The sequence below is a fragment of the Blastocystis sp. subtype 4 genome (genome assembly GCF_000743755.1).
Source record: "Blastocystis sp. subtype 4 strain WR1 chromosome Unknown seqid_0153, whole genome shotgun sequence".
Taxonomy (NCBI): domain Eukaryota; class Bigyra; order Opalinata; family Blastocystidae; genus Blastocystis; species Blastocystis sp. subtype 4.
The window spans coordinates 1-26,355 of record NW_014569394.1 but is presented as its reverse complement, the minus strand read 5'-3'; the positions used below and the strand labels follow the sequence as shown (position 1 = coordinate 26,355).

General features: G+C 40.2%; 15 protein-coding genes across 15 annotated transcripts; 8 read left to right on the top strand and 7 right to left on the bottom strand.

Annotated features, from left to right (window-relative positions):
• Nucleotides 1-253: 253 nt before the first annotated feature.
• JH06_2543 (hypothetical protein) lies at nt 254-2,305 on the top strand (the record flags this gene model as incomplete). Its single annotated transcript, XM_014671575.1, has 3 exons — nt 254-587; nt 618-2,160; nt 2,191-2,305. The coding sequence occupies 3 exons, from the start codon at nt 254-256 to the stop codon at nt 2,303-2,305; spliced, it is 1,992 nt and encodes a 663-aa protein (XP_014527061.1).
• Nucleotides 2,306-3,027: 722 nt separating this feature from the next.
• Nucleotides 3,028-4,613, top strand: JH06_2542 (wd40 repeat-containing protein; the record flags this gene model as incomplete). Its single annotated transcript, XM_014671574.1, has 8 exons — nt 3,028-3,064; nt 3,087-3,382; nt 3,415-3,569; nt 3,600-3,774; nt 3,805-4,068; nt 4,098-4,196; nt 4,232-4,305; nt 4,337-4,613. The coding sequence occupies 8 exons, from the start codon at nt 3,028-3,030 to the stop codon at nt 4,611-4,613; spliced, it is 1,377 nt and encodes a 458-aa protein (XP_014527060.1).
• Nucleotides 4,614-4,962: 349 nt separating this feature from the next.
• On the top strand, nt 4,963-6,990 carry JH06_2541 (hypothetical protein; the record flags this gene model as incomplete). Its single annotated transcript, XM_014671573.1, is given in 10 exon segments — nt 4,963-5,107; nt 5,140-5,248; nt 5,280-5,302; nt 5,317-5,448; nt 5,468-5,668; nt 5,699-5,844; nt 5,875-5,960; nt 5,991-6,369; nt 6,401-6,505; nt 6,544-6,990. 10 exon segments carry the CDS (start codon nt 4,963-4,965, stop codon nt 6,988-6,990), a joined length of 1,773 nt encoding a protein of 590 aa, XP_014527059.1.
• A 150-nt stretch (nt 6,991-7,140) lies between these two features.
• On the top strand, nt 7,141-8,249 carry JH06_2540 (hypothetical protein; the record flags this gene model as incomplete). Its single annotated transcript, XM_014671572.1, is given in 5 exon segments — nt 7,141-7,322; nt 7,354-7,642; nt 7,673-7,886; nt 7,903-7,965; nt 7,996-8,249. The coding sequence occupies 5 exon segments, from the start codon at nt 7,141-7,143 to the stop codon at nt 8,247-8,249; spliced, it is 1,002 nt and encodes a 333-aa protein (XP_014527058.1).
• A 67-nt stretch (nt 8,250-8,316) lies between these two features.
• On the bottom strand, nt 8,317-9,201 carry JH06_2539 (E2F-associated phosphoprotein; the record flags this gene model as incomplete). Its single annotated transcript, XM_014671571.1, has 6 exons — nt 8,317-8,346; nt 8,375-8,543; nt 8,574-8,658; nt 8,688-8,774; nt 8,805-8,860; nt 8,891-9,201. The coding sequence occupies 6 exons, from the start codon at nt 9,199-9,201 to the stop codon at nt 8,317-8,319; spliced, it is 738 nt and encodes a 245-aa protein (XP_014527057.1).
• A 993-nt stretch (nt 9,202-10,194) lies between these two features.
• Nucleotides 10,195-10,522, top strand: JH06_2538 (hypothetical protein; the record flags this gene model as incomplete). The annotated part of the gene is made up of 2 exons (XM_014671570.1): nt 10,195-10,303; nt 10,335-10,522. 2 exons carry the CDS (start codon nt 10,195-10,197, stop codon nt 10,520-10,522), a joined length of 297 nt encoding a protein of 98 aa, XP_014527056.1.
• Nucleotides 10,523-10,584: 62 nt separating this feature from the next.
• JH06_2537 (thioredoxin protein like) lies at nt 10,585-11,361 on the top strand (the record flags this gene model as incomplete). The annotated part of the gene is made up of 3 exons (XM_014671569.1): nt 10,585-10,608; nt 10,640-10,916; nt 10,946-11,361. 3 exons carry the CDS (start codon nt 10,585-10,587, stop codon nt 11,359-11,361), a joined length of 717 nt encoding a protein of 238 aa, XP_014527055.1.
• Nucleotides 11,362-11,613: 252 nt separating this feature from the next.
• On the bottom strand, nt 11,614-12,300 carry JH06_2536 (hypothetical protein; the record flags this gene model as incomplete). The annotated part of the gene is made up of 3 exons (XM_014671568.1): nt 11,614-11,895; nt 11,956-12,108; nt 12,130-12,300. The coding sequence occupies 3 exons, from the start codon at nt 12,298-12,300 to the stop codon at nt 11,614-11,616; spliced, it is 606 nt and encodes a 201-aa protein (XP_014527054.1).
• Nucleotides 12,301-12,646: 346 nt separating this feature from the next.
• JH06_2535 (hypothetical protein) lies at nt 12,647-13,436 on the bottom strand (the record flags this gene model as incomplete). Its single annotated transcript, XM_014671567.1, has 4 exons — nt 12,647-12,789; nt 12,820-12,956; nt 12,988-13,077; nt 13,147-13,436. The coding sequence occupies 4 exons, from the start codon at nt 13,434-13,436 to the stop codon at nt 12,647-12,649; spliced, it is 660 nt and encodes a 219-aa protein (XP_014527053.1).
• Nucleotides 13,437-14,040: 604 nt separating this feature from the next.
• Nucleotides 14,041-16,007, top strand: JH06_2534 (enolase; the record flags this gene model as incomplete). Its single annotated transcript, XM_014671566.1, is given in 3 exon segments — nt 14,041-15,382; nt 15,405-15,457; nt 15,474-16,007. The coding sequence occupies 3 exon segments, from the start codon at nt 14,041-14,043 to the stop codon at nt 16,005-16,007; spliced, it is 1,929 nt and encodes a 642-aa protein (XP_014527052.1).
• Nucleotides 16,008-17,571: 1,564 nt separating this feature from the next.
• JH06_2533 (60S ribosomal protein L23) lies at nt 17,572-18,130 on the bottom strand (the record flags this gene model as incomplete). Its single annotated transcript, XM_014671565.1, has 5 exons — nt 17,572-17,696; nt 17,728-17,799; nt 17,834-17,893; nt 17,926-18,078; nt 18,112-18,130. 5 exons carry the CDS (start codon nt 18,128-18,130, stop codon nt 17,572-17,574), a joined length of 429 nt encoding a protein of 142 aa, XP_014527051.1.
• A 2,527-nt stretch (nt 18,131-20,657) lies between these two features.
• On the bottom strand, nt 20,658-22,149 carry JH06_2532 (serine threonine-protein kinase; the record flags this gene model as incomplete). Its single annotated transcript, XM_014671564.1, has 11 exons — nt 20,658-20,780; nt 20,811-20,858; nt 20,889-21,121; nt 21,152-21,392; nt 21,423-21,481; nt 21,512-21,602; nt 21,633-21,753; nt 21,784-21,884; nt 21,917-21,966; nt 22,002-22,028; nt 22,062-22,149. 11 exons carry the CDS (start codon nt 22,147-22,149, stop codon nt 20,658-20,660), a joined length of 1,182 nt encoding a protein of 393 aa, XP_014527050.1.
• Nucleotides 22,150-22,916: 767 nt separating this feature from the next.
• Nucleotides 22,917-23,884, top strand: JH06_2531 (cphosphatase-like protein; the record flags this gene model as incomplete). The annotated part of the gene is made up of 5 exons (XM_014671563.1): nt 22,917-22,993; nt 23,024-23,201; nt 23,231-23,349; nt 23,380-23,506; nt 23,537-23,884. The coding sequence occupies 5 exons, from the start codon at nt 22,917-22,919 to the stop codon at nt 23,882-23,884; spliced, it is 849 nt and encodes a 282-aa protein (XP_014527049.1).
• On the bottom strand, nt 23,775-24,413 carry JH06_2530 (thioredoxin-like protein b; the record flags this gene model as incomplete). The annotated part of the gene is made up of 5 exons (XM_014671562.1): nt 23,775-23,870; nt 23,901-23,967; nt 23,998-24,179; nt 24,205-24,273; nt 24,303-24,413. The coding sequence occupies 5 exons, from the start codon at nt 24,411-24,413 to the stop codon at nt 23,775-23,777; spliced, it is 525 nt and encodes a 174-aa protein (XP_014527048.1).
• Nucleotides 24,414-24,430: 17 nt separating this feature from the next.
• JH06_2529 (dimethyladenosine transferase) lies at nt 24,431-24,783 on the bottom strand (the record flags this gene model as incomplete). Its single annotated transcript, XM_014671561.1, has 4 exons — nt 24,431-24,473; nt 24,504-24,555; nt 24,586-24,637; nt 24,667-24,783. 4 exons carry the CDS (start codon nt 24,781-24,783, stop codon nt 24,431-24,433), a joined length of 264 nt encoding a protein of 87 aa, XP_014527047.1.
• Between the last annotated feature and the right edge of the window lie 1,572 nt (nt 24,784-26,355).

Below are 26,355 nucleotides of genomic sequence, written 5' to 3'. Positions count from 1 at the left end.
CATGAAGGCCAAACTACCTTCAAGCCCGATAACGCTGGTGTATCCAAGTTCCTTGTCAACTTGAAGAAGTAATTCTCCTGTTTCTTTCGGATGTTTGTTCAAAACTCATAGTTTCGCTTCGTCTGTCAAATGGGATTGACAAGCGAAGAAATTACTCATAATACCTTGTATAGGTTTGTGTGAATTGAATGAATCTTGTTTTGTTGTTAGTGTTGCCACTTCTTCATGCTCAAGAACTTTATCCCTGTAGGGAATGGATATCGAAATAACTGTGATAGGCTGTGCAAATGGATCAACTCGTTGTACTACGCAGGAGGGAATTCCAAAACCACTGGGAGAATCGTGTTTTTACAATACCTGTATAGAGGGTAAATGGAGTGGAGTTGTTCCTGTTGACAATGGCCTGAGTTGTGTCGGTGATGTGCTAATCGAATCATCCTTCTGTGAACAGCCTCCAATTATTCAGCAATGCTCTTTTACTGGAATCCGTTGTCTTGGAGATGAAGGGATCCTGTTAGACAACATTTGTACAAGTCGTTATCTTGAATGTGTGGATGGCCAGTTGTCGAATCCAATTTCCCTTCCAGGTACTCCTCATACCAAAGAGTAACAAGTAGTGGGAACGAGTTGTCTCAACGCTGAGATCGTGAATACTTCTCGATGTACTGCAGAGTGTTCATTTAGTGGATACCAATGTACAAATCAATACGGAGACTTTGTCAACAACACCTGTACTCAGTATTATGTTGTGTGTGAAGATGGTCAATTCTCCGATGTGATTCGAACAGGAACCGGTAAGAGTTGTTTTAACAATGCACCTATGTTCACTGCTGAGTGTCCTTCGACAAATTCCGAAGACTCCTGCTCGTTTTCAGGTATCCGTTGTGTGGATGAAACTGGAAACATTCTTACAGACACTTGCTCTGACTATTACGCAGAATGTACTAATACGAATGAGATCAGTGTGAAAAGTGTTCCTGCTGGAGGCAAATGTTTCAATAATGCCTTTGTTCTGGACAGTGTGTGTACATGTTCTATTGGTGGCCAATCATGTTCAAAAGAAGGGTCCAAGTCGTGTGTCAATCGCTATGGAATTCCCGCTGCTCCAGATCAGTGTTCTCAGTACATTAAAACATGTATCAATGGACGAGGGTCTCTTCCTGTCCCTGTACCTGAAGGAATCAGTTGTATCAATACAAAGTTACTTCCTACAGAAACATGTGATTCCATTCTGAGCGATAGCATTTGTTCGTTCTGTGGTCTCAAATGTACGGATGAGAAGGGAGAACTGGTTGAAGAACATTGTTCTGATTATTATGTTACCTGTGAAAATAACCAGGCATCCCAACCTCAACGTGTTATGAACACGTTTAAGTGTTATCGTGGAACCATTCTCTATCAAGACTTCTGTCCCAATCCTTATCCTTGTCCTACATGTCCTCAGGGACCTGAAGGACCTTCTGGTGCTCCAGGTATCCAGGGTGAACAGGGTCCAAGAGGACCTACGGGAGCTACTGGACCTGTGGGATTACGTGGAGCTCGAGGACCTGCTGGAGCTACGGGACCTACTGGCGAACCTGGAGCTACGGGAGCAAGAGGACCTACCGGACCAACTGGAGAACAAGGACCTGCGGGACCTCAAGGACCTCCAGGAGCCGAGGGAGTCATGGGACCGACTGGACCAGTGGGACCTACAGGAGCTCCAGGAGAACAAGGTATACAGGGACGACGCGGCATTACTGGTGCAACGGGAATCACTGGTGTTACAGGACCAACAGGACCAACAGGACCAACAGGTGCAACGGGTGCTACAGGAGTTACAGGAGCTACTGGACCAACAGGCATCACCGGACCCACTGGACCTACCGGACCTACTGGAGCTCCAGGAGAAACTGGACCTACCGGACCTACCGGAGAACCTGGACCTACAGGTGAACCTGGAGCGACTGGAGAGCCTGGAGCGACTGGAGCGCCAGGAATCACAGGAGCTACTGGAGAAACAGGACCCGGACCAGATGATGGTCAGTTCCGTTCTTTGGTCCAGTTGATGCAGTGGAAAGCTGCTAATCACCTCGATGCAAATTCCAATTCTACACGTATCACAACTGTGTATTCCCCTATCGATGATTATTCCACTCTCTCGCTATGGACAATTGAATCGTAGGACTGAATGGACTTGCTGATATGTAGACGAAATATCATTATTGTATGTGGAGATGGTACGTTGACAAACACCTATCCATGGGAATGTACGAGTTCCAGTTGTCCGACAACCTTCTCAACTGTTTTGGGTCCTTCTAGATGAAATAGATGATCTGTAGATGCCCAGTATTGTACAGATGCTTGTGTCTTCAGGAGCGAATTGAGTATTTCAAATGATGATAATCCGAATAGTCCGATCACCGTCTATTCCGATAACTCGAATTCTATTGACTGTAGTTGAGTTGTTTGTTCAGATACGATCCTGAATGAAAAGGAATCACTTATTTCTGTTTCTAATCTTTCTATTCCTAGCCGTTGGTGACGAGGAAACGAAGAACGACGAGACAGATCCGCTTTCACTTCATGCACTGCTGCCATTCCAGCAATGTGTAGCAACGGGTTCTTGTCATCTTTGCACTTCACAGAATCTGGTATAGGATTAAATGATGGATGATGCCCGAAGACTGAGCCGGCTTGCAAGTCAACTGGATATATCATAGAATATGTTTGCAATCGAACGTAAATTGAGTGTACCTGGTTGATCTGTAGTTTGTTTGAAGGAAATGCAACGCAGACGAAATTAGAACCTTATGTAACTTTAGAACAGATAAAGTCACAGGTAGGTGGCAGCGTGTAGGAAGCCACTTGGGATTCTTCAGACGAATATCTCCCTTATAACTATGATGGTATATTGCATAGTTGACAGTATGATTGATAGTCATGTTTCTATGGTGTGGCTGTTATTTGTACCATTATCATCTTCTTATCTCGGAATTGGAAACGGTTACGTGGATATCGGCGTGTACGGTCCAACAGTGTATGATAATGTTCTTGTTTTGGAATCTTGTTTGTTTCTTCTCTCGTTGTTTCTATATCAGGAGTAGAATTCAAAAACGATAGAACTGGAATCATTATTGTTTCCATGGAATCCTGTCTAAGCGAGTTATCTGGATCCAATATTCAATTTTCTCCTACATACACCTATTCTGGAAAGAAATGCCAGTATTCTCCAAACGGTGAGTACATTATGTTCACTACTGGGAAACAAGTTGAAGTGATTCAAAGTGAGACCCAAAACTCGTTGTTCACTTTATTTTGCTCGGATCGTGTTGACTTTGCTGAATGGTCTCCTGACTCAACGCGGATCCTTTGTATTATTCGTCGTAACAATTCAATTGAAGTATGGAAAGAGATATGGACAATAATTCGCAGGTGTTCTCAATAATTGATCTATCTTGGAATATTGCCTTTAAAGACGATACATATACAATTCTCTCTGCATGTTGGACATCTGATAGCAAGCATATCCTTTCTCTTGGTGAAAGCGGAATGGTTACTTGTGTTTGGTCAATCCACTCAAATATTGTGTACTGATTGAGATTGAATTTCATGAAAAGGAAAGAGCTTCCTGGAGTTCATGATCTACGGCGTTGCTGTTCGTTCACTAGTGATGGTAAGTGGATGGCATTGCTTAGTCGTCGTTCTAATCAACAAGATCAGATCAGTATCTTTCATTCATCCACCTGGGATTGTGCAATAACCTTCTCTGTTAACACCAATCAAGCTCGAAATGTATAGAAATGATTGAGAGATGATATATAGATTATTTGGTGTCATGACAACCTTCATATTGCCATATGCGACCATCCTTTGAATAATATCGTATCTATCTATTCTTGCAACGGTGTGGAGTGTTATCGTGCGGAAGGCGATAGATCTGTGTTGGGACCTGCTATTCTGCGACATGCTCATTCACATCCCCTCCTTTTGGCAGCAGGATATGAAGGAGCTTGGAGGCTAATCGACATTCAACAAATGAAATCCATTGAAACTATCTCGTTCTTGAACTCTGAGACAATCACATCAGTAGGGTCGTATTGGCTGATTTCAAATAGACCCTTTGTATAGAGAAGACTAAATTTGACATTCTGGAACAGCATAGGAAAACACATCCGCGAACGGAAGAATCTCAGCCAGATGCATTTGAACAGAGTGTAGTATTCAGGTCATAGTCTTTTTGAACATATAGTTGCTTACAGCTGGAGATTACTTCTTCGACACATACAAAGGAACGCCGTTGCCATTGACTCCCGTGAATCGTTTGTATACTGATTGGGTGATGAATGACAACTAGAGTGAATGCAAAGGATGTTGGAATTCATTCGGCTTCCTTCAGTTTTAATGATCGATACATAGTGTTGAAGGATAATAGTAGGCAATCAGTTCTTTGGATCTGGGATGTAAAACGGGATCATTTGCAAACTCAATTGGCGTTTGTATCTCCTGTTCTATCATTTGCTTGGAATCCGATGAGAAATACTCTTGCAATAGTTACCTCTAATCAAATTCTCTACTTTTGGGAATTGGACAGTATTGTGTGGGTGTTGCTTCCAAATCGTATTTTTCTCTAATTGTGATAATTAAAAGGCATCGTAGGTATCAATTCAATCGAATGGAGGTCATCAGGAGATTGTCTCCTTATTGTAGGTGGAGATACTTTTCAAATTTGCAAAATATCGAATTACGATGTTTGTTATAGACTCCGATATTATTATCCAGGACACAAAGAATATGAAATGATGGATATCAGACGAGAAAACGGTTATTGAAGATACTTGGCGGTCCCTAAAGATAAGATCTAATGACAGTCACAATTCCTTATTGAAGCCGTTTTTCTAGGTAAGAAGGTATGCATTCCATCTTGAATATCTAACTACTTTGATCATTGGATTGTTATGAATCTAACTTGTGTATAGAGTAATGGCCAAGGCTAAGAAATCCCACAAGAAGGCGAAGTCGGACTCGGATGTTTCCGTTTCGGATGTGTCGGATATTGAGGTTTCTGACGTTTCGGATATCGATCTAAGTGATGTCAGCGATGTCAGCGATATTTCTGATGTGGAAGGTACATTGAAGATGAATACACCTAACTCAAAGTTTCATCGGACGAAAAGAAGGATTCAAAGAAGAAGGACAAGAAGAAAGACAAGAAGAAGGATAGCAGCAAGAAAAAAGGCAACAGCCCTCGTCCGAAATCCAAGAAGAGGTAGGTATTGATCGTAATTCATAATCTATAGTGCTGGTACGATGTTCTCAAGAAGTATGATATTCTAGATGAATCATCGGAAGAGGATAATCCCATTGAGGATGAGGAGTTTATCGTGAACCATAAGGAATGGATTGATAATGTGATGAAGGATGAGATGTCGTTCACTGTACACTTTCTCTTACATCTTCATGAAATAGGTGACAGATCCCCGCACAGAAGGCAATCGTATGCGTCCTTACACGACGTATTTGGTAACTCTGTATCCTCTGAAGGTGGAGTTACGTCGTCGCTACAGTGAGTTTGATACATTACGTGAGACTCTTCTCCGTCGTTATCCAGCTATTCTCCTGAATCCTCTTCCTCCAAAGAAGGCAGTAAATAACACTTCAGAGGAGACAGTATTACTTCGTATGAAGGGTAATCACGGATCCCAAATGTAATGAATAGCTCTTGCTAAGTGGTTGAACGATGCTGTTCGTATTCCTTATATTCGAATGGATGCTACCTTCCGAGACTTCATCAGTACTCAGAATATTGACTGGAGTCATTTCCCTGAGATGGATTCGTTGTCACTTCACAATCCTGCTCCAAAGGTCAGATTCGATTTGAGAACTCATAAGTAGAATAAGAAGAAGACTGTGGAGAATGAAGGATTCATCAAGTACCAGGAGTATATGGTACATGTGAAATGCCCTGAGGAGGTAGAGGCGTAAGAATTGAAGATAAGAATGAGATATAGGAACCTAAAGGTATTCAAAGAGGAAGTGGAGAAGTTGACTGCTATAACACAGAAGACAGTAGAATCAATTCAACTAGTGATTGCTCGCCAGAATTCCTTCATTCAGAGTATTGATGCGATGTCCTCCAATATGAAGGAGCTGATTCAGACAACTCGTTCAATGGATTATAAGAGTTTGAAGCTTGATGATACGATTCAAGAGGAGAATGATGTGATTGTGAAAGCATTGGAATCAACCACTAAAGCTTGCGATGATTGGTTCTTTGCTTCTGATTTCGTTCCATCTCGTGGAGGTCGTCGTTTGGATGAGGAGATGGAAGGTATTTTGCTTCAGACCCGAGGATTACAAGAACTCTTTGTCCGTCGATGGGATTATCTGGTAATCAGAAGCAATAGCAAATGATTCATAGAATAAGTATGTTGAGAATTGGCATAAGAAGGATGCAGCTCAATTTGAAGTTCATATTAACAAGCGTAAAGGTAACAAGGCAAAGATGATGAAGGCACAAGCTGTGGTAGATCAAGTTCGTTTTTAGTATCGTTTTTATTATAGATTGAACGTGAAGTACGTCGTCAGAAGAAGTATCTGGATCGTTTTACAAAGATGATTCTCTCAGATGAATTGCGCCTCTTTGTAGAACGTCAGAAGAATGCTATTCTGGTTGCTTTCTCGAACTATGCTGCGTGTTCGCAAATTTCGTATAATCAGCAGACGCCTGTTTGGGAGGAATTGGGCAAGGAGATTTGTCCTACGTATGAGGCATTGGTGGAACAGTTTAAGACGGAATTTGAGGAGATGAAGAAGGAAGAGGAAGAGAGTGATATTCCTGAAGTTGATGATGACGAGGAGGATGAAGAGGAGAAGAAGAAGGAGAAGGTCAAGGAAGTGACTCTGTCGAGTGAATCTGAGAGTGTCCCTGAAGTCAGTTCGAGTGAGGATTCGAATTCTGATTCAGATGACCTTGATAATGTCAGTGATTCAAGTGACTCCAGTCTGTAATTAGCACGTTGTTTTGGCGGACTGTTTGTTTGTAATAACAAATTGCTGTTCTGTGTACGTTTTCTGTACACTCAAATCACACATATTCTTACAGTAGTTTCACCGGTAAAGGATAGTGTATTTTAGATATTGAATAGTATTTTTGGTGATATGAAAGAGACTTCTGTACAAATCTTGGATTCTTGTGGAAGTGTTGATAAACGATGCTCGCGATGTCGTATAGCAACAACTCGATTCTGGAAGTATTGTGAAGCTTATGGTGCTATCTTTGCGTATTACGGTAGTGCTTTGGGAGGATTAGGATCTGCTGTATCTGTAACAGTTACAAATGAGTATTTAACAATTTCAAGTCGTTAGAATTAGATTTGAAGGAGGTTGTAAGTATCCCTATCTCTCGGAAGTGGCACGGAGTGGGTTGGGTTGGTTTTTCTTCTTTGTGGGAACAACAATCGGATGCATCCCTTGGATTATCTTCAGCAGCAACTACTACAAGGTGTTCAAAATGTATTCCCTATGCATTGAAAATGCGACAGAGAGAAAGATATTTCTTTTGAATCAGAATATTGTTCTTCTGTTTAACATCTTGTCTGCTCTGGGAATGAATGGAGTTGCTTTTTTTGATATGGGTAATTATCCAATGACTCACATGATGGTAGTTATAGAAACGATAATTGATTATTAGTGTGTCATTCTCTTTGCTCTTCCTTTGAACTTACTCTTCATTATCAACTATGTTGACATGATTCGATATGCAAAGCAGAAAGATAGAAAGTATCTTCTCTTCAAACTCTTGCTTCTGGTTTCTTCTCTTGGAGGTATTGTACTCTTCACACTTCTAGGTCGAATTGAGTACTGTAAATGTAGGAAATATCTTGCTCTGATGATGTCCAGCTGTAGTTATCACAATCGAAGAGTGTTTGCAGTTGACTTCTGAACAGACTTGTTTTAATTACATTGATCATTACAATGATGGATGTAAAAGAGAAGGGGGATTCTGAGATGTAGGGACAGTCTTGCGAAATTATCCTCGTTGTCGTGTAATGCACTTTTGGAGAGGATTAGCGGAATTTGTTGCTGTATTAGCCTCTGCGGAGTATATCCATTGTCTGTATTATGACCGAAATACGATGCAAGTATTGTTGTATAAGAATTTGGGTATCTTCTCAAGTAATTCCTACATTCTTCGTGAAGTTGGAAAGGAATGTGAGGAGATGGTGAATCATATGACTCCAGCAACTGTTAAAGAACTGCAAATATAGTCTTTTAGATTATATGTTTGGATAGAAACAAGATAATTGACATCTCCATCTTCCTCAATCATGTTCATCAACAGATATTCATTATTGCTCTTGAACCCTACTTCATTCCCACAAATACTGCATACAACAGGGTATCCGAGACGGACATGATCCTTCTTGTTTCCATCGCTAACAGTAGCTTGAACAGAATTCTCTCCAACTATATAACAATTATACACCTTCTTTGCTAAAAAGACATTAGATCCATCTTTCTCATATTTGCGATTCACATTCGACAAGACACCATTTTTCACCCTATGGATGATTTAAATGAAAAACATAAACAGTTTACATTCATAACAAATTGTTGTAAAACAACTGGGACAACAAAGAACTGCATCTGTCTTGTGTTTCGTTTCTTTAAAATCATCTATATAAAACTCTTATTAAAGGTCATACAGTGTTGTTGAGATGACCATATCTCATCCTTCTCGTCCAAAGATGGATCATACAACTCATCCTGTTCCGTATTTAAACCCATCTCATCTACATATAATCTCCATCTCAGATGAGTACGCATCTTATTCCTTATCCTCTTCTCTTCATCAGTCAATGGCACTTCTTTTTCACATCTACACTCATGAACCCAAAATAAGACCAACTCATCGGATTCAGATGACTCCTTTTCGTCTTCAGAAGAATCCTCTTCCGAAGAGTCCTCTTCTTCTTGGTTGTAATAGTCTTCTTGAACAAATTCACCACTTTCATTCATTTCATGATACCGAATACGCGATAATGGGCGGACATGTGGTGTGATACCTTCCTCATTATCACTGTACTCTTCATTCTCTGGACCATCTTCATTCTCAATAGCTTGAACATAATTGATGTCCCAATAGGAGCTTTGAAACAAGTCCTCACATCCGGTATCATCAATACAGTCAGATTCCGATGGAGACGAATCAATATCCATTGGCAAGAATAAAGTAAATCAGTTTTGTCTTCATGTCGGACCAGAGTCGATTGTTATCATGGATTGAATGGATGAAAATCATTGTATGTGGTCTTTCACTTGGAGGACTTCTTGGATACTCTGCTTATATGGTTCGTTGTTGGTTCCATTCTCTCCCAATTTACTGGCCTGTAAACATATTAACGGTCCTTCTTAATACAACTAGATTAATTGGTGTCTTTATTGCATTCTCTATACCACATTTCATCTGGTGGAGTTCTTTTTGTCAGCAATTTACCGTCTTAATGATTTAAGTTTCAAGTGTAATTGATTTGATTTGTTAATTCTGACGTATTAGCGTTCCTTGTTAATCAGAGTTGGCAGTATATGATTTGTACTATTTTTGGTGTTATCGAGTTCTGGATTGAACATAGTTGGTTTGGGTTGTATGAATCACTACTATCCTTCACTTTAGACATAAGAACCAATCCACTGTATTCTGGTTTGGATTTGTGGTTTCTTCTGCTGGTCTCCTACTTCGTTTCGCTGCTGAAGTCAAACTAGGAACGGACTTCACATATATCATACGGAAAGAAAAGGTTGGTACTCATGAGTTAGTCACCAATGGTATCTACTCTGTGTTCAGGCATCCATCTTACACGGGGTGGTTTTATTACTGTGTTGGGAGAGAGATACTACTTATGAATCCTATAAACTTCCTTGTAACTGCAATTTCCACTTGGCTAGTTATTTATTATCGTATATTGTAGTTGTAAAGGCAGAGACTGAGAAGTAGGTATGAGGAAAAGTATCTACTGTCTTTCTTTGAAGAGTATGAAGCTTACCAACACCGAACACATTTATTTATTCCTTTCCTTTCATCGAATGCTGCTAAGGTATCTGTATAATTTGTCTGGGTCAAGTGTTTTTTTGGAGAATCGTATGTAAAGACACACAATCATTTGATTGGTCCAGAGATACTGGTGGATTTGCAGTATAACAATTTCAGTTAATATGGGGTTAGTTCAGAAAGCAAAAGCCACAAAGAGTGTCATTGAGACTGTTCCAGAGGTGAAGGAGCCATGGAACCTGGTTCTCTTTATTGTGAACATCATTTTACCAGGTATCAATAATACTCTCGGAATGATCACTAGGTATTGGTACCATCATTGGAGCAGCAATTGGAAAGTGTAGTAAGAAGGCTTATCTCGTTGGTCTTCTCCAGTTGATTTTGTCTGTTATTATTATTGGTTGGATTTGGTCGATCTTCTGGGGATATTTTATGTTTGATAAGAAGGCTATGAAGAAGGTAGTCCAGAAGGGAGTCCAGATGGCAACATAGTTACGTAGAGTCCATCTTGTGAAGGTTTTCTGTTTGTTATCCAAAGTGGAAGTAATCACAAAATGCTATCTCGGAGTTATCTCGTGGTTGTTCTTCTCTTCATTTTCTAAACATTAGGTTCTGAATGGGTTTCTGATTATAGCAGTTTGTTCTGCTCTGAATCCAGGATTCTTCGGCAGTCAGATTACTTGGAGGTCATTTCATGATGGAATGGAAGAAATCGAGAGAACGAACAAACCAGGACTAGTGATAATCTATAAAAGTTGGTGTGGAGCGTGTAGAGGTTTAGGTCGAAGAATTGCCACCGATGAGAAGATGATCGAATTTTCGAAACGGTTTGTGATGATTCTTGCTGTGGACGAAGAGGAACCGGAAGATGAGAAGTGGTTACCTGGTATGTTGTCTATAAGATTTGTTATCTAGATGGTCGGGGTAAGTATTATCCTCGTGTCTTCTTTGTGAATCCTGATTTGTCCATTGACTATGATATCAACAATGCTGGTTTCTCTCCTATGTACCATTACTATTACTATGATGCAACGACTCTTCAGGATAATATGTTACGTTATCTTGAAAATCATGGGTTGTATGAACGAGATATGACCGATTTATCGGATCTTGAAGGTGACTATGAAATGGAATTGTCGACTGTTTGTAACAAACATGGAAAGAGAAGAGTTAAACTACATGGGTACGAAAAAGGCAGTACTTTGACTACCAATAACCAGAGAATAACACACATAAATCTGAGCATCACTATAGATAAGTTTCCATACTATTTCCGACTCATAGTTTGGACAATCAACAGAAAAGAGATCACGTCCAATAGGAGTTACTAAGGTATCATAACGTCGATTAGAGTTCGTGAAAACCAATTCCCAGGACATTCTTTGACTGATGGGATCAGTCATCGGTATCTTCAAGTGATACTCTCTATAAGTCATAAATCTCTCTAGATTGAACCCATTATGTGCAGAACTTCCATAATTTACAACAATAAGATAAGGTACATTGGACGACCACACATTGAACACAAGAACCTGATTATCAATATCATCTAATAAGATTTGCACACCCGTAGGCAGTGGTTTCTAGTTGTTAATACCAAGACAAGATGAGACATAGTATTGATCACGAATAGAAGCCAAATCTTCAGATAAGAGATACTTCATATACTTGGAACCAGGTAAGTAGTAACTCCCATTCTCATAAATACCCACTTTGTTGACATCAAGAATGGAAGGTGATGATGTGAATGGAACATCAGAAAAGAATGGTGTTCCCATGAATAAGTGAAGATTGAAAGGCATAAGACAGAAGAAGGAGTATATCAAACTTGTGATCTTGTATCCAGATCGAACGAAAATACGAGACTAGAGATAATAAAAGATGGAAAGAATGACAGAAAGTGATCGAAAACACTCAAAACAAACGATATGATTGGTTTGAGTATGATTTGCATGCTCAGCAATATGAAGAAACTGAGCTCGAGTAACTCCCATTGTTGTAACATTGTTAATGAGATTACAGAGAGATTCATCTACCAGAAAATCATAGGCAGGAAGACGATCAATATGATCAGTTAACTAGTTATGAATACAAAATACTGAATAAACTATGATGAATCCGAATGATTTAATATCAACCCAGAAATCTTGTAACAAACGATCGTTCTCAGGATCTGACACTTCAGAAGTTGAACAAGTACCTCCAACAACACGATCTCCTTGTCGCGTAATCCATCGAATACCATCAATATGAAACTCTTCACGATACATCTTAAGAGTCTTTCGTAACAATTCTAATACGACTTTCGTATTTCTGAGATTCAGTGGACAACTTTCTCCTTCACAATACCTAGAATCTCTAAACACATCTGGTGATTGAACACCATTATATTCATTCATATCTAAATAAGAAACGAGAAAAAAGAGTACAGTGTGAATAGAAAGTGTGATAACCCCAGACAAGTGTATTACGATCAAAACAATCCCACGTCAAATCTACAATGATTGACAATCCTATCAGATGGGCTTCACGAATAAGCGTTTTGAGCTCATTACGTGATCCCAGAGATGGACGGAGCAATCCTGGAGAATAGGAACTCTCATCTAGGGTTAAGCTTCATTTAGTACAACTACCCCAACATGTCATATCCAAATCATCAAAACAATACATGAACTCGAGTCCATTCAGTTCGAGTGCACTGACACCTGATCGAATGATGGTTTGAAGACGTGATAAAACAAGGTTATAGGATTGTGTATCTACAAATCAGAATGATCTATAAAACGAACATCCTTCCTCGGCATAGGTTGGGAGATGAATATGGTACACAACCGGGTTTGTAGTAAGTGATACAATGTTTCCTGTATCTAAACCCCAATCGAATTCCGTGTCGGGAATAACATTGAATATTTCCTGACTGCTACTACTATACATCAGACGATCTGAATAAAAAGTACAGCGTTCGTTCTGTACTTCCTAAGGAAAGGGAGTAAACACTTTCCGAATTGTGATCCACTTGGAACTTGTATATTGTTCCAGGACTCCAACTGCATATCAGGATAAACCAAAAACCATTGTCTTGAGATCTAGAGGTAAGATATGAATCAATGAAATACACCATGAAGTAGTAGTAGGGAGTGGATCGTTCAGGTGTCTGTATCAAGAGTCGAACACTTGATGCACCTGGAGCCCAAGTTCGAAAAGAATAGCCAGACGAACATTGAGCATCAGCTGTACTAACTGCCTCATTTGCTGTCCATCCCAAAGCATCAATGAAATCATTACGCTCACAGTGCTCACCATAATAGCCACTCGGACAATAAATCTTTGTTACAGTCTTGGAATCGTTCCAAAGGAGTGACACTGCAATAAAAGCGAGGACCAACAAAATCGCAACAACCAGCATAGCAATGATCCATATCTCTGTTCTACTTAGTTTTTGTTTGTTTTTATTCCTCCTCCGTCTCTCTCGCTTGCGATGACGCTTACTCATGGATTGCGACCTCTTTATTAAATTTGATTTGTTCACATTGTAATAGAACTGCGGCAAACGTTCAACTTTGGGATCCATCCTTGTCGCCAAAACAAATCTGATGCTTGGATTACCAAGTATTGGGACCTACATTTGTCGAGTATTTGTTTTAACTCATTCTATCACAAGTGCGAAGAAACTCATGGATACAGAGGAAGAGAGATACTACAATATGATGATAGATATTAGAAAGTGTAGTCTAGTAGACAGATAAAGAGACCAACCGAAAGAGTATCAAGGAATATCCGTACACTCCACTGTACTCGAAGAGGTGGATCTGGGATCACTTAGGGATAATTCTACAACTGTATCTAAAGGAATAGATTAATCCGAATCCCTCAAATCGAAAGATGCAATCGCGGAAATAGAATAGTATGATACAAATACTTTCCAGTTTTCATAGAAGCCGAATGAGTGGTTGGTTGCTTCCTTCTCCTTTGATCCCCCAGTATCACATTTTTTCTCTCATCCACTAAATATGCTTTCTCGTGTTTCTGTTGCCTCTGTTAAGGCCTTTACTCGTGCTGCCTCCACCATTACTGCTGTCAATGCCAGAACGGTGATTGATAGTCGAGGAAATCCTACTGTGGAAGTGGACGTGAAGACTCAGGATGGTCTCTTCACCGCCTCTGTTCCCAGTGGTGCTTCGACTGGTATTCACGAGGCTGTTGAACTTCGTGATGGTGGCAAGGCCTTCAATGGAAAGGGAGTGTCTAAGGCTGTCAATAATGTCAAAACCATCATTGGACCTCATCTCTGCGGTATGGATGTGACTGATATTTATGCTATTGATGACTTGATGTTCCAGCTTGATGGAACCAATAATAAGGGAAAGCTTGGTGCCAATGCCATTCTTGGAACTTCTCTGGCTTGTGCCAAGGCTGGAGCTGCTGCCAAGAAGCAGTCCCTTTATGAGTATTTCGGTGAGATGGCTGGAAAGGAAAAATTCATTCTCCCTGTGCCTTCTATGAACGTCATCAATGGTGGAAAGCATGCTGGAAATGCTCTGGCTTTCCAGGAGTTCATGTTGATGCCTATTGGTGCTAAGTCCTTCTCGGAATCCATGCAGATGGGTTGCGAAGTCTACCACAGTTTGAAGTCTGTTATTAAGAAGAGATATGGTCTGGATGCTACCAACGTCGGTGATGAGGGTGGCTTTGCTCCTAGCATTAAGAGCAACATTGAAGGTTTGGATATTCTGAGTGAGGCTATTGAGAAGGCTGGATATTCCAAGGAGGTTCGCATTGCTATGGATTGTGCTGCTTCGGAGTTTTACACTCAGGATGGATACTATGATTTGATGTTCAAGCAGGGAGGTGGTGAGAAGAAGTCGAAGGAGCAGATGACTGAGTTCTACATCAAGCTTGTTCAGGATTATCCCATCGTTTCGATTGAGGATCCTTTCGAGCAGGATGATTGGGAAGCTTATGCACTTCTTCGTGAGAAGATTGGTAAGCAGGTCCAGATTGTGGGAGATGATCTTCTGGTAACGAACCCTGCTCGTATTGCTGAGGCCATTCAGAAGAAGGCTTGCAATGCTCTGTTGCTGAAGGTGAACCAGGTTGGTTCTGTTACGGAGTCTGTCCAGGCTTGCCTCGATTCTCAGGCTGCTGGATGGGGTGTAATGGTGTCTCATCGTTCAGGAGAGACTGAGGATAACTATATTGCTGATCTTGCTGTGGGTCTTTGCTCAGGACAGATCAAGACTGGAGCTCCTTGCCGATCAGAACGTCTGTCCAAGTACAATCAGTTGCTTCGTATTGAGGAACGACTCGGAAGCAAGGCCATCTATGCTGGAGAGAACTTCCGCACTCCTGATCGTTGTTAATTCTTTTCTTGTAGTTTTACGGTTTATTCTTTGGCTGTTTGTTGTCAATCATTTCTTCCTTTGGTATGTGGAAGTTCTATGAAGCAGTAAACAATACTGTGTCCTCTTTTCTAACAACCATTGTGACCAATGAGTCGCCTGAAACCATCCGTCTTGATCAGTTCAAACGGATGTTGGATGATGCTCTACAAATCATCAACGAGATGAGAGAATGTAATGAAGATCAACGAGGAGACTGGATTCAGAACACCAACGTGAAACAGGACTTGAATCAGATTGTAGATCTTCTTATGGAAGAAGAAGCAAATCTAAAGAAGGATAAGCGGGAAAGCAGTGCGGAGGGAGATGATATTGGTTTATGCATGGATTATGTGATTAAACAACATGTAATCGATACGTTATGTGGAATTGCAATGGTTGATGATCCGAAAGGGTCAACGGAGCTCATTACCTCTCAACTGACAAGACTCTTCAAGGAGATTAAGTATCCTTTATTATCCAGTAATACAACGCATATTACGATTTCTGCATTAATTCAAAAGTTCATGCAAATGTATGCTCAGAACATCAGTCCTCAATTGGAATCCACCATCATTCAATTTATCGAAGTTTGTTGAGTCAGTTATCCTCATTTTCTAGGTGATTTGTGAGAAGTTGTGTAATGATCCTGTTTTGATCAATGCCTTTTTCATCCGAACAGAAGAGGATACTGAGTCCTCAACAACTATCAAAGCCTCATTTCCTCTTGTAGAACCTCTAATCCCTCATATGTTCATACTGTTCATCGCATTCATATCTAGAAATGATACTTCCACTCTAGGACACACATCCCGACAGACAATCCTCCTTCTCTCTGCCTTCCCTCTATCAGATATCACCATGTATCTCACCTATAATACTCCAATTGTGAAACTTCTAACTCAGAATCTACTAGATGTGATTCTTCAGTTTAACTCAACTGCTGCTGGTACTACACAGTTGGATTCTCCTGAGGAATTACTTAGACAACGATTGTCCTTTCTTTCCGAATTGTTGATGTTATGCAAGAGTTCGGCAGACTGCAAGGACAAACCAGAACGTGCTCTATTGCTTCGAGAAGCTCTTCTGAAGGCTCTATTGGAAGATATATTTCAGGGCTACTTTGAAGTCGAGCTGATGAGTATTCGGTACTATTTCGTCCATTTCATGATTCCTAGGAATTCCCGAATTGTCGCAAGTACTCGTGTACTTCGTCTCATCATTACACAGTTGCTGGCATGTCCAGCCTCCCCTTTGATCGATCTTATTGCGACATTCATCTGTGGAGAGACAACCCGTCAGCCACTCTTGTTCCCCACTCTCCTCAGTCGTCTCAATAACAATAGCAATGAAGTTTCAATTGCTACCATGCAACTGTTTGATGTGCTTCTCAAGGCACAACATCCAGCAGTTCTCACACATCTTCTACCAAAAGTGGAAGCAGTAGAATCTGTAGAATCGCGGGAATTCTTTTCGATCTTTTCATCATCCTTTTCTAAGCCACTCCCAAACCATGATAGACTTCAGTATGGTGAAACCTCTCTATACCAACAAGATGTAGAATACATCGCAGCCATTGCTCAACGATGCAGGCAGGCTCGCGAAGAGACGCCTTCGTCTTCAGCTAGTGACTCTTCATTCCTATCAGTGTTATTAACACGTGCTCAGATGCTTTTACGACAACCAATGGAGGTGAATTTAGAAGTCACACAACTGGTTACAACAATTGCGACAATTGCACCACTGGCTCTTTTTGAAACTCTGTTCATAATCCCGGAATCACCAATCTCCTTTACAAGAGAGCTAAGTCGAGTGAGAAAGGATTCGTTGAATAATCTGTAGGTATGGGAGAAGGCTGTGAATCGATCGAATGAAGTTTTGAATTTTAACCAGTATTTGGTGATGACAGAAACAAACTTGAATATCTGTGATCATAAGAATGCTTTGAAGCGAGAAGATCGGTTATCTGTGGATGTCACATTCAATCAGTTTATGGAAGGATATGTGGTTCTCCGGGAATTCCTTACGGAATTGAGTTGCGTTGTGATGATGCGGAGTTCTCAGGTGTTTTGTGATTAGACTTGTGACACTGTTTAACAAACAACACAAATCACTTAAGCAGCTTATTCCGTGGCTCATCCCTTTAGGGTTATGGTATGGGAATTACCAGATAGAGCTAGCAGAAGAGGCAATCTTAGGCCAAAGATCAGCAGCCTCCTTAGCTACAGGTCCAGTGATACCAGATCCCTTCATTTCACCCTTAGGGTTCACAATCACACCAGCATTATCTATTCCTCACTCCATTCCATCATAATCAACCCTCAAAGTAGAGATACACTCCATTCTTTCTTCTCCAGCTCTTTCTCTGTCTCACCACAACAGCAGGCATAACTATGGAATCAACAAAGCGATATCAACAACATACCCTTCTTACGGAGTTCGGGCTTTCCCTTCTTCACGGAGGCAATGAACATATCTCCAGCAGCTAGAAATAAACTTGCATCGACCAAAACCTACAAGCAGCAGGCAATCTGTTGAGACGAGCACCAGTACGAGTGACAGAAATCACATACAGGTTCTTAGCACCAGTATTATCAGCACAGTTGATCACAGCACCAGTGGGAAGACCAAGAGTCATTCTAAACTTGTTTCCAGTAGCACCTCCACGTCCTACACCACTAAAATACGTTTAACATATCTTACCACGCTTAGCAGCAGCCATCCTAGTGATAATTGTGAAAAACAACAAGAGGGGCCCTAAAACCAGTTATGGAATTGGGACCATTTCTCCCAATACACATTATCTCCATTATCATAGAGAATAGATGGCCATCGTTAATGTATCTGATTGCAGATATCTCTGTGATCAATAGAAACTCACGTTTTGGTTCTATGTTGCCATGTTCTATAAGATGAGCATGCTTCCATATCTGCTAAGTCCATTTTATCTTATTTATCTTCTATTCAAAATTGATATTCTTGAAGGTACGATTAATATTACTTCCTGATAATCAGATGGGTATTCGTTGAGTCATGTCTTTTGGTTGGTAGGTGAAAATTGTATCTGTGATTGTAGTATGTGATTTGTGTTATTCTCTTCTTCATTATTGCTGCAGTCGAGTACAACCCAAAAATGATTGTAGCTCTATTCGACGACTCTAATTGTAGTCAAAGGTGATTCCATCGGGAATGATTCCTAACTCGCAAGGAATGATCGACCAACATCGTTTGTGGATGACATTTACTCGCTATGCCTATATTATTATGGTCTACTATTTCCTCACAAAGATGAACATGGACTTTAAGGCCTATATCCTTTGAGCATTCTATAACAAGTTCCTTCATAAATAGGTAGGGCAACTGAGAAGATGGCGATTTGCAATACTGTAGTAGATTCATTCCTCCTGCATAACAGTTGGATCATTCTTCTGTTGATTGCATTATACTGGACTTGCGCATTCTTTGTGAAGAGTTTTCTTGATGTAAAGAGGGTATATATTCTTTGTTGAAAGAAAGAAAAATGCTCAAACGGGGGATCGAACCCCAGACCTTCGCGTTATTAGCACGACGCTCTAACCAGCTGAGCTATTCGAGCACATTGAATGTTGTTATCTGTCTTCTATAAAGGACATACTACCCCATTTATTCTACTGTATTCCTCCATACGTATAGAACCAAAGTCGTCGGAAACGAATATTACTGACAGAATGACCGAACTACAAAAAGGGGTGAAATGGTCTTCTTTGCTTCATTATTCCGTTGATTCGATTCTATCAAGAAACTCTATCCAACTGTTGGATGAATCAGGAATCGATTTGATTCGTTCCTCTCTCCTCTGTGAGGATTACAGTACCGAAAAGGATATAATCTTACAATCTGGAACTTATGAACCCATTATCTATATGTGTTCTCGGTGGATCCAAAAGGAGAATCGACAAACTATTGTGATTGCAAACAGGAAACTGCAAAAGTTGATTGGTGTGTATGAAATCGTTGATGGGAGGCGTTTGTCATTGCTGAAACAGGAGAAGATTGAAAAGTCCATTATTGATTTGAGTAGTGCCGGTGACCGATGGGAGGGAGACTGTCAAGGCACAATTCCCTGTGGATGGGGCGATTACTATGATGACAATAACAATCTAATATTCAGAGGATTTCGGTATGGGAATGATAATGTCTGTTATGGTACATATTACTTTCCTGATATGATAACGGAAAACCCAGAATATGAGGGTCAAATCTCATTTAGTCAGCGCTTTGGAAAGGGAAAGTTGTTTGACCGGGAAGGAAAACTGGAACTCGAGGATTTGTGGTTGTACAATGAACTCTATAATGAAAGGAATATTGTAGTTCCCGATGCAACAAAGACTCAACAGTTCCACAACTCCCTAATGTCTACATTCGCTGTTGGCTCAGAGTGTTATCAGGAACTCCCGTTCTTTGTTCTCAGAAACTGTCAATTGCTTTGTTCTATTACAGTAGGTGGAGATTCATACTCCAAGAACAGTACCGAGGAATCATGCTTTGGAGTATCCTACTGTCCTCTTCTTCAATCCATCTCAATTTCCTCCCTTTCATTTGTGTTCTATTCCACTTTTTACCTTCACAGTAAGTCTAATGGATTGATCAAACAAAGATCTTCCCCATCTCCAAACTCTCTCCATTGGAAGTGTTGGTGACTATTCCTGTTGCTTTAAGGATTGTACTGAGTTTATTCTTTCAGGTATGCATGATCATGGATAATGAGACAGATCTCCCTGCACTCGAACGAGTTACGATTGGAGACTATTGTTTCAACTCCCAAAAGACCACTTGTTTTATCAGTAAGAGTTCAAGATTACTATGATTGAGATCTTCCTGCTCTTCGATACATTGTACTGGGTTCTCATGTGTTTGCTCGATCGCCTATAAGTTTTATTACAAGTCCAATATCGAAGAAGACCAGTTTAGAAATGATTAGTTAGAATGTGGTCACAGTTACACTTAGATCTTCCTGTACTATGTTCATTTAGTGGAGGAGTGGATGTATTGACAGAGGTAAATCATGTGATAATCAAGAGTAGGAGTGGATCGTGAGGTTGATTCTAGATGTGACTTCACTTCACTATGGAGGAATTATGTTCTTTGATCATCCTTGTCCTTCTGCTTCGCACTTGACAATAGAGAGTAGTTCCTACGTTCATGTTCAATTGCAGATTCACCTGGTTGTCAACAATACTTTCTCTCTTTTCCTGTTTGGAATAAACACACTAAGATTGATCATTTGAACCACTGGTAACAGAAATATCCACAGGAGGAAGTTCGCCTCTCTTTGTTACAAATGGATGCTGAACTGCTTCTTCCATCGTCATACGAGATTGTGGTAATATAACCTACACTAAACTCATCTCTCTATCTCCCACCACAAGCTTCTTTACAAAGTCAATAAAGTCAGGATCCACTCCTTCCATCTATCCTTCACACTCTATTCCAACTCCTACTCCTTCTTCAATCGATGTCTTTGCAGAACGTACCGCCCTTACTGCTCGAATTCGAGCATTCCAAGAGATATCTGCTGATGCCCATCCTCCAGGCTGTTTCTCTTCGGGTATTTCCTTTGTCACCGGAGGAGGCCAATAAACTACGCCATGTTCATCGAACAAGGAAGCATTGACCGTATCCAACTGTGATAAGAGAGACTGAGGAATTGGTCCTAGAAGTTTGTTAATTAAGGCTATCGATTACTCATCCCTCTCTTTCTTACCCAAATGTTCCCTATTACCAAAGAAGTGTCGATGGGTTTGGAAGAGAGGACGACCACAACCAAGTTCATACGCCATACAACCTAAGGACCACATATCACAAGGTAGGCTCCAATCAAGATCCAGAATCACCTCAGGAGCACGATAAGTACGAGTTGTGATCAGTCCACGTTTTGGAGAGGTAGAAGTTGATACACTACCAAAATCAATTAGACATAAATGGTTGAAATCTGGTTTGAAGTCCTATTCTTCAATACGGCCCTACGAATCTACTGGTACCACATCTGGATTCACTTCACCTTCACTTTCTATAGGGTAAAACATCACATTCTCTAAGAATCAACGGACTATTCAAGATAGACCTGGCTTGATATCTGTGTGGATAATACTACAATTGTGCATCCTTCCTAGAGATGCAAGGAGCTGTCGGATTAGTAATCGGAGAGTCTCTGTCTAAATATCAAACACCCCGAACAATCAGACATCGAAAGGCTTAAACTCTCTCTCAATTAGAATCTCGAAGAGGTTCTTGTTCATAAACGGTAGGACTTCAAAGACATAACCATCGATGTTAAACCAAGCCAGAATCTCAGTAATGTAGGAGCTACATCTAAAGCATGGTTTGATGGATTACCATTTACCTCCAGAACGTTTATGAAGTGTTACGATAGTTTTGATCTCCCTCATGGCTGCCAATTCGTATCTCTTCTCTCTCCTATTTATCTTCAGGGCAACCTTGATTTAAGGCACAGTATCCAAACTCTTACATGCTTTCCCTCATCGCTATCCCATGCAACAGCTACAGTACTACATTTACCTACAACGTGAGTACAGACTCAAATATCGAGATACCAGCGCCAATAGTCTTAATTATTCGATCTACAAAGTAAGAAATACAGCAAATCAACCCACATCTGTTTATGATAACATCACCTTCGTGAACTTCATAGCGATCCTCATGTGTATGGGAGAAACCCCCATTGATGTCGGAAATAGACATGCCGCTATTACTCGTATATTCACGGAAATCTTAGATGATTACGTTGTTAACAAAAACGGAGCCGATTTAGGGATACTCTTTTCAACTGATTTCTTCAATTCCATAACTCGGCTACAAACCACGCCATTTTTTGAATTCCACCAGATTTCTCGTCTTTCTTAAAGATTATATCGTAAAATGACGAGAGAGACGGCGAAGAGAGAAGCACACCCGTCTTCACAAGATGGCTTGATCACCTCCATTGCCTGTGTTAAACGTGGATAATCTGATTCATTCTTCATATATAGGACAAAAATCGGCAATGAAGAATGAATCAAGTGCTTCTGTCCAGGAGTTGACACTTTTGATTGTTTTGGCTCATTAATAGACGAAAGAAATCTGTAAGGAAGGATAGCCTCCACCGCAGAGTATCTACCTCCGGTGACCAATCTACTCTTGATCTTGAGGATGAATTGTTTTCTCCATCTGTGAAACTTGATGAAAGTTTAGATACAAATGTTTTCTCACTAATAGAAGCACGACGATCTCTTCACGGTCGTAATTCTATTAGTGGAGATAGTGACAGCAGCTATTCGAATATCTCCATAGATCAAGATAGTTCTATTGTTGAAATGAACAATGGGACGCAATCACGGCGGCAATCTTCAAAGCGTAGTCTTGGTGATTCTGACTCCATAAATGTTGGTTTCACTGAAGAATCGGATACTTCACTGATCAATGTTGAAACCAATACGAAACAAACTCAAAGACCATCTGTAGCAACTGAGATGATTTTGACAGAAGAATCTCTTAGTGATGAAGAGGAATGCATTGACTGGGATGAGCTTGATGATGAATCATATTCGTATTCCTGAACCCTTCTTTTTATTCATAGGATGCTTGTAATTCAGACCCTTCCTGCTTATAAGGATATTGACAAGTCCTTAATTCAGCACGATTTGTTACCTCCAAAGGCCGAATCCAGTCCTCAATTTACCTTAGTTCTGGATTTGGACGAAACTCTTGTTCATTGCGTGATGGAACCCATCGAATCATATGATATCAAGTTTGATGTGAAAATGCTTTCTCTTGTCAACAGTAGATCCGATATAGTGAAGAGCCAGTGGAGGTTTATGCCTCCTTTCGTCCGTTTCTACAAGAATTTCTGAATACTGTGTCGAAGATGTTTGAGATTGTGATATTCACTGCATCTCAACAATGGTAATGATGGAATTGATGATTGAAGGATAGTTATGCAGATGCTGTTATGAAGATTATCGATAAGGAAAGTGTTGTAAGTCATATTCTTTATCGACAACATTGTCTATATGTTGATGAAAACTATTTGAAAGATCTGAAGTCATTAAACCGAGATTTGGTGAGGGAATACTTTGAATTTTATATCTAGAAGAAAACAGTAATCATTGATAATTCTTTATATGCCTTTGCATATCAACTTGATAATGGGATTCCAATTTCTTCCTACTTCGATAATAAGAAAGATGAAGAATTGAAAAATATGATTCCTCTTCTTCAGAGGATTGTCCACATGAAAGATGTGAGACGATTTCTGCGTAATCACTTTAAATTGAGGGAAAAAGTACGGAACTTCGTATTACCTTTTTCATCTGTTTGTAACAATCATTCTAAGAAGAGTAAAACAACTCATACTGAGGGATCCGATCTTGAGGTAGGGGACATGTCACAATATACTTCCCATATAGTCCTCCTTTGTATACAGTCTACTAGTCAATAATCCCTCTCATAGAAACCTCCACAACATCAATGAAATCCTGCTTTGTATGGAAGGCACCTATCCACTTCGTGTTATCTGGTCGACTACAGTTCATTCCTCCCCTTCTTCCTTACCCACAATCAATTTTGATGTGTGTAGCATTGAAAAAGAATACGGTAGCTGGAATCAACGAAATATCAAAATACTGGGTATAGAGGGGGACCTCAAATTCGATCACAGCAAAAGAACTTACGGCATCAACATCAACAATGTATATATCGGCCATTCTCGATACTAATATCTGTGATTTGTACAACTATATCAATTATCGTTCACACTACGTTTCCCACAATATCGTCTTGTTGCATGCAAACTAAATCTTTAGCTTTTCCAAACCGTAGAACTACAACCTATTCTAAGATTCATATCTCATTCTTACTTTATCTTCTGTATTACGAATAACATTATCAATCTCACTCTTTGTGTAGAGAGATTTCAATAGTAAATCCATTGTAAAGGAAGATTGTGTTGCATTTCTCAACAAACACATTAAATCGATAAATGACGTTATGCAAAGTGAATATCCTTCGACAAAAATGCATTTAGAAGTCTACCTATCAATCTCAACTCCAATCTCTACGTTAGGAAGTCCTCGATTGACATCTTCGAAGCACGAGACTCAGCAAACCCGGCTATCCCTCATCCTCACAATCAATACTCACTCTCTTCCAACACTGATATCACCAACGCTTTCAAATCATGGTCCTCAGGAACCTACTCTTCAATCTCTTCCTTTGTTCTACCTTGTTGTTGAGTGAACAGAAGGTCTGATAGTTCTCTTCCAACATCTCAATCACTTTCTTGTTCTTGAATATGGCAGCTAATGTCTTATTCTTGCGTTGGAAACAAAGACGAATCATTCCATCCCATTCCTATATCGCATTCCCTTCCTAATTCATACAACGAAATTCACAGTTGGAGGTGGGTTATAAGGTTCAATACGACATACACGAGACTCTACCTTTGGAGGAGGATTGAAGTTGTTTCGACCCACCTTCAGAAGCTGTTGTGTACGAGCAAGCAATTGGGTATTCACAGACAAACGACAGTACAAGTTGTCTCCTGGTCTATGGTGAAGACTATTACAATGATTCACTTCGCACACAGACGCTGAGTAAACTCTTCTTGGAACATCAATACTGCTGCACGGAAGAATGGACGATGCGATAACAGTTTGAATACAATACCCGACGAAATCACATAAGGAACATTGGCAACACACAGATCAAAGTAGGGGAGTTCTACCTTCAAAATATCTCCATGAATGATCTGCAGATGACTAGCATATTCGCTACATATAAGTCGCTACATATAAGATCCAACACACAACTCCTACGTCCCTTGAACTTTCTTTTGAACTTCATTTACCATTCGAGGGTCCAACTCCACAGCAATCACTTTCTTCGCTTTCTTCAGTAACTCCATCGTCAGAATACCATTACCAGGTCCAATCTCCAAAACTATGTCGGTTGGCTTAATACCAGCTTTTTCAACGATATTGTGAACAACTGCAATGTTCTTGATGAAATGCTGACCCAAACCTCCAGCTGCTCCTGTTGGTGCAGGGCCTGACGAATAGGTCTTGCTGCGCACAGGACGTTCCTTTGGCATATTCGTCCAAGACGATTCTGATAGCGAGAAATCAAGTGAAAACAGATCTCCAGAAAATGACCCCATTCCGCTTCAGTAATTAGCGGTGGCACAATGCCGCAATCCAGTAGCCTCATGATCGTGATGATTATAGTTTGTTTTTGTGCCTATTGTCATCTGGTTTGAATCTTCTTTGGATCATCGATTTCTTTTCCATAAGGAAGTACTTGAATTTTAGACTTCAATTACTGTCATCTACCTTGACTAAATCAACCGTCCAAGCAATGATTCGTCGCAATCCCCACAAATCTCTTCACAAAACCGATAAAGATAGGGTATCCAAACAAACAGATCAAAATAAAACGCCTCCAAATAGATAGAATACATCACAGGGACTATTACTAGAGAATGACACACTTAGAGTTTGATAGGTCGCGGCATTTGTAGGGGCTTACACTGCTCATCAGAATTGTCTATCACTGGAGGTACAATATCTGGACTCCTAGGAGGAATATTTGCACTTGTGGCTATATAGTGAACGAAATTATCTAACAATCCTACAGTTTTTCCGAATGCGCAATCTCTCTTCTTCATTGATTTCATCATCAGATATGGGACTTTCTGGAATTTGGGAATTAGTTTCGGACATAACAGTGTTATATGAAAAGAAATGTAAAACTGAATTGAAGGATGATGAAACGCCCAATTCTTCCATAACTGAACTCCAAAGAATATGTATACATCCAAACAAACAGTTGAAAACAACATTACTCTTCCTCCATTCTTCCTTGTACATCAAATTCAATTTCTTGTTCCTGATCACATCCTACATACGAATCTGT